The 3,933-nt window shown below is 38.8% G+C and overlaps 1 protein-coding gene across 3 annotated transcripts in view; it reads left to right on the top strand.

The window, feature by feature from the left end:
- The first annotated feature begins 765 nt into the window (after positions 1 to 765).
- Positions 766 to 3,933, top strand: part of shox (short stature homeobox) — a 9,736-nt gene continuing 6,568 nt past the window's right edge. For 2 of the 3 annotated variants that reach the window (XM_037686608.1, XM_037686606.1), the window contains exons 1-2: positions 766 to 1,224; positions 2,536 to 2,744. In XM_037686608.1, coding sequence (XP_037542536.1) covers positions 978 to 1,224; positions 2,536 to 2,744 — 456 coding nt within the window. In that variant the 5' untranslated portion in view covers positions 766 to 977. The remainder of the gene's footprint in view (positions 1,225 to 2,535; positions 2,745 to 3,933) is intronic. The other variant, XM_037686607.1, reaches the window with a different exon arrangement.

Raw genomic sequence — 3,933 nt, 5'->3', positions numbered from 1 at the left:
TTAACTGAAACCAAAACTGCAAAATTTTTTCAAAGTATTTGTTTTTTAGTTCAGATAAATGTTAAACACAAACTTAAGCATTTAGATTGTCAACTTTTCTTAAAAAAAAAAAAAAAACAGTGTAAGATTGCAGTTGGAAATAACACAAATTATTTTAAAATACTTAAAGAACGCCTTATTTAGTGCAAAGAGAATAACCAATTTAACATTTAAACACAATCTGATGAAATAGTTCACATTTTCACATTTGGTATTATAATTTAAATTATTTCATATACCAATATAAATCCCTCGTGTGCATTTTGTCGTAATTTTTACGCACCTTAATAAATTTCTCTGACACATTTAATTCACTAGATGTTCATAAAAAAAGAGTTAAACTCGTTCTAGTCAACAAATAAATCCGATAGAATTCCCATAAATCCTGAATTTTCATCTCCGGATCAGGTTAATTCAATTTCCCTCCAATTAATTGGACACAACAGCCACATCCATGGAGCCTCCTGCAGGAGTGCGCGTTTTAATGACCCCCTCCCCCCTCCATAATTCAATTAACCGCCTACATCAGCTCCATCATTGATTTGTGAGAGAAGAAGAAAGAATAAAAAAAAAAAACTGCTGAAAGTTTAATTCTGCAAAGTAGAACCGGCCTGTAATTGTTCAAGACACAGAGATCCGAGGGACGAGTGGGTGGGGTGGGGGGGGGGGGTGCGGGCTGAGGTGGCCGTGTATAAATAGTGTGCTCTCAAATACACAGTCACGACAGCAGGAGTGATCTCACCTCCTTCTCCACCCCTTCTATCCTCCGCTGCTGCTGTCAGCCCACAAAAACAGCCTTTCTCTGTGCAGACGTGGATTTTTTTTCCGTTCTCCCCTCTTTTTTTATCTTTTTTCTCTTTTTTTTCAGCCAAAGAAACAAGCCAAAGAACAAGAAACAGGATCACTACTGAGCGGCGCGCAGAGAGAGCCCACCGACCATGGAAGAACTTACGGCATTCGTGTCGAAGTCCTTCGATCAGAAGAGCAAGGAGAGCACCAAGGAGAGCATCACGTACCGGGAAGTTTTGGAGAGCGGCTTGACGCGCGCGCGGGAGCTGGCCAGCCCAGAGAGCAACCTGCAGGACATAACAGACACCAACCACTGCCCCGTGCACCTCTACAAGGAGCACGTGGAGCTGGAGAAGGACAAGCTCAAGGACTTTAATGTTTCCAGGGCGACGGAGGGTGAGTTCTCATTTCCTCCCGTTAGTTTTAGCGCGCCCCGATGCGTGTGGAGCAGTGAACTCAGCTCAGCGTGTTCATGTGAGGAACAACACGTGAGTATAAATAAATAAATAAACAAATAAGGAAAAACGCGTTTAGTGAAGACATTTTCAAAACAACGAGAAAGCTGTGATGATTGAAGAGGCCTGTCCGTCGTTTACCTTCCATCATTGTTTCCAGACTTCCACCGCCAGATTTCTAATATATTGAATTTTCCAAATATATTTATTCTACTTAAAATATCTAATGATCTACGCGCATTAATTTTAATGACTTTATGTTATTTGGTGCCAAAAGAAACTCTCGTAAATCCTTTACGCGAACTTTACGCAAGGCTTGCCACATTCCATTTAACGCTGAGTTCTTCATGGCATTTTGCCTCCGCGCGTTCAAAATGTAATCTGAGATGTTAGCTAATTATTACAGCATTACACGACTCCTCCAGACTGTGTTCTGATCAAGTGACAGCACTATACATCTTCCAAACACCCGAGGTTAAAAAGCGGTGATACTTCCTGGACACCGTCAGGCCCGTACGATGAGCAGCTGCAACAGAGATTTAATCTGGATTTATTGAGCTGCTTGTTGGATTATTCTGCTTCCCCGATCAAACAAGCCGTCGGAAAGCAGGAGTCGTTTAGTAGATGATTAAAAAAAAATCCCCAAAAAACAGTTTTTGGGATAAATCAGTTTCACGTCAGTAGCAGTTCACATGTCTGCTAATAATAGAAACATCCTGATGCATGCTCAATAATCCAGGTAGAAAAATCTAAAAACCTTAAATCTGGCCCTCTGGACATTCAAAAAGCAAAACAAAGCAAAAATAAATAAATAATAATAATAGAAACAGTCATTTTACTGAACTGCCTGGTTAAAAAAAAAAAAAAAAAAACTTGTGCAACTTTTTTTTCCAGGAAAATCGCGTCAATTACAGACATTTAAATATTTAACCATGGAAAGTTAGGACTTTTATTTATTTTTGTTTATAGCATACATCACCATCAGCCCAGGAGTAATTTAACAAACAGTTGTCTCTAAATCTTTACGAGGCTGACGCAGCTTCAGACTTTACGCACGGATTTTTTCCCCTCTTTGAAACAAATATTAAAGTTTGCATGCTGGGGTTTAAAACCTGCTTGGCCCTGAGGGCCCCTGACAGAGCCCAGCGACTCTTAACGAGGGACCAGAATCGCGCGCGTGTTGCTCCTCTATAGATAAAATGTTAAAAGCTTTCTTTTCTCCTCTTCCTCCAACCACGGCTCTGTTCAACAGGAATCTATGAGTGCAAGGAGAAGAAGGAGGACGTGAAGTCGGAGGACGAGGACCCGCAGGGCAAACTGAAGCAGCGGCGGAGTCGCACCAACTTCACGCTGGAGCAGCTCAACGAGCTGGAGCGGCTCTTCGACGAGACTCACTACCCGGACGCGTTCATGAGGGAGGAGTTGAGCCAGAGACTAGGACTCTCCGAGGCCAGGGTGCAGGTCAGAGCCCCCACATAGTGCTGGAACAGAAACCTTAAAGCAGCAGCTGATACTTTTAGATTAAAACGAAAATAAACCACAGAGAATTCTGTGTTTGTTGGACTTTTTATAAGTAAAACATAACTACTATGAATTATGGCTGTTTATTGAAACGTTCCTAAATTTATTCATCAAACCAACGATGATGTGTATAAATATAAACATGCACTGCAGCAATAAAAACCCACACATCCTGCTGATTGGACACTGATTGATTCTTCACATGTCAAGAACTGCAAAAATTACAAAGCCTTTAATTATATATGTTGTATTATATTTATTATGCAGAGATTATGTTGTTCATAATGCGATGGGACTTGTTAAAATGTAAAAAAAAAAAAAAAAAGCCACAATGGAAAAAATATAAAAATAATAATAATAATAATAATAATAATAATAATAATAAAATTATTATTATTATTATTATTATTATTATCTACAAGGTTTAAATGGTGCATCCTGCACCATTTAAAGTTACAGATGGAGGTTATTTTGCAGTGCGTTTAATTTTACTCACTGACATAATTTAGAAAACGTCTGGATTTTTCTCCCCTAATAATACGTAATTGAATTCCCAACAAAGACTTATTAATTAGGAAATCCTAATTCCCAATACTCATTTATAAATCATTTAGTTAAAAAAAAAAGTCCTATATATTTTTTCACAAGTGTAATTTTTCATGACGTGAACTCATTTTCCATGTTTGAAATTTATGTAGAAAAAAACCTGCACAATTTCTGTTGGCAGCATGCAAACTCTGTTGAAGAAACCTTTGTCATGATAAATGCATTAAAAACAGTCACTCATGTCAAAAATGGCACAAAGTGCTGCAGACCATCCAGGATGTCAGAAGCTCCTTTAGAAATGATGATGCTCTCTAAAACTGCAGCTTTACAGGGACAATATAAAAATATCTTCCTGAAAATGAATGAAGAGTCTGAACGGCTGCTTAAAGGCATGCACTTTGTTGTCAGCTTGTATCCCGTCTCATTTTCTTTGTATTATCTGCCACAGGGCTTGATGTAGTGTCCTCCATAAGAACAGATTAGAAACAATTCAATTGTGGAGCGACTATACTGCTGTTCAGATTGACTTAATCAGATGAATCAGCCCCATCATACAACTTTATGAGCACTGTATGATGCTGAA

This window comes from Nematolebias whitei, chromosome 13, assembly GCF_014905685.2.
Source record: "Nematolebias whitei isolate Nwh7 chromosome 13, NemWhi1, whole genome shotgun sequence".
In the NCBI taxonomy this organism is placed as follows: Eukaryota; Metazoa; Chordata; class Actinopteri; order Cyprinodontiformes; family Rivulidae; genus Nematolebias; species Nematolebias whitei.
The sequence above is the reverse complement of the archived record's forward strand: the minus strand, read 5'-3'. Positions and strand labels throughout refer to the sequence as shown.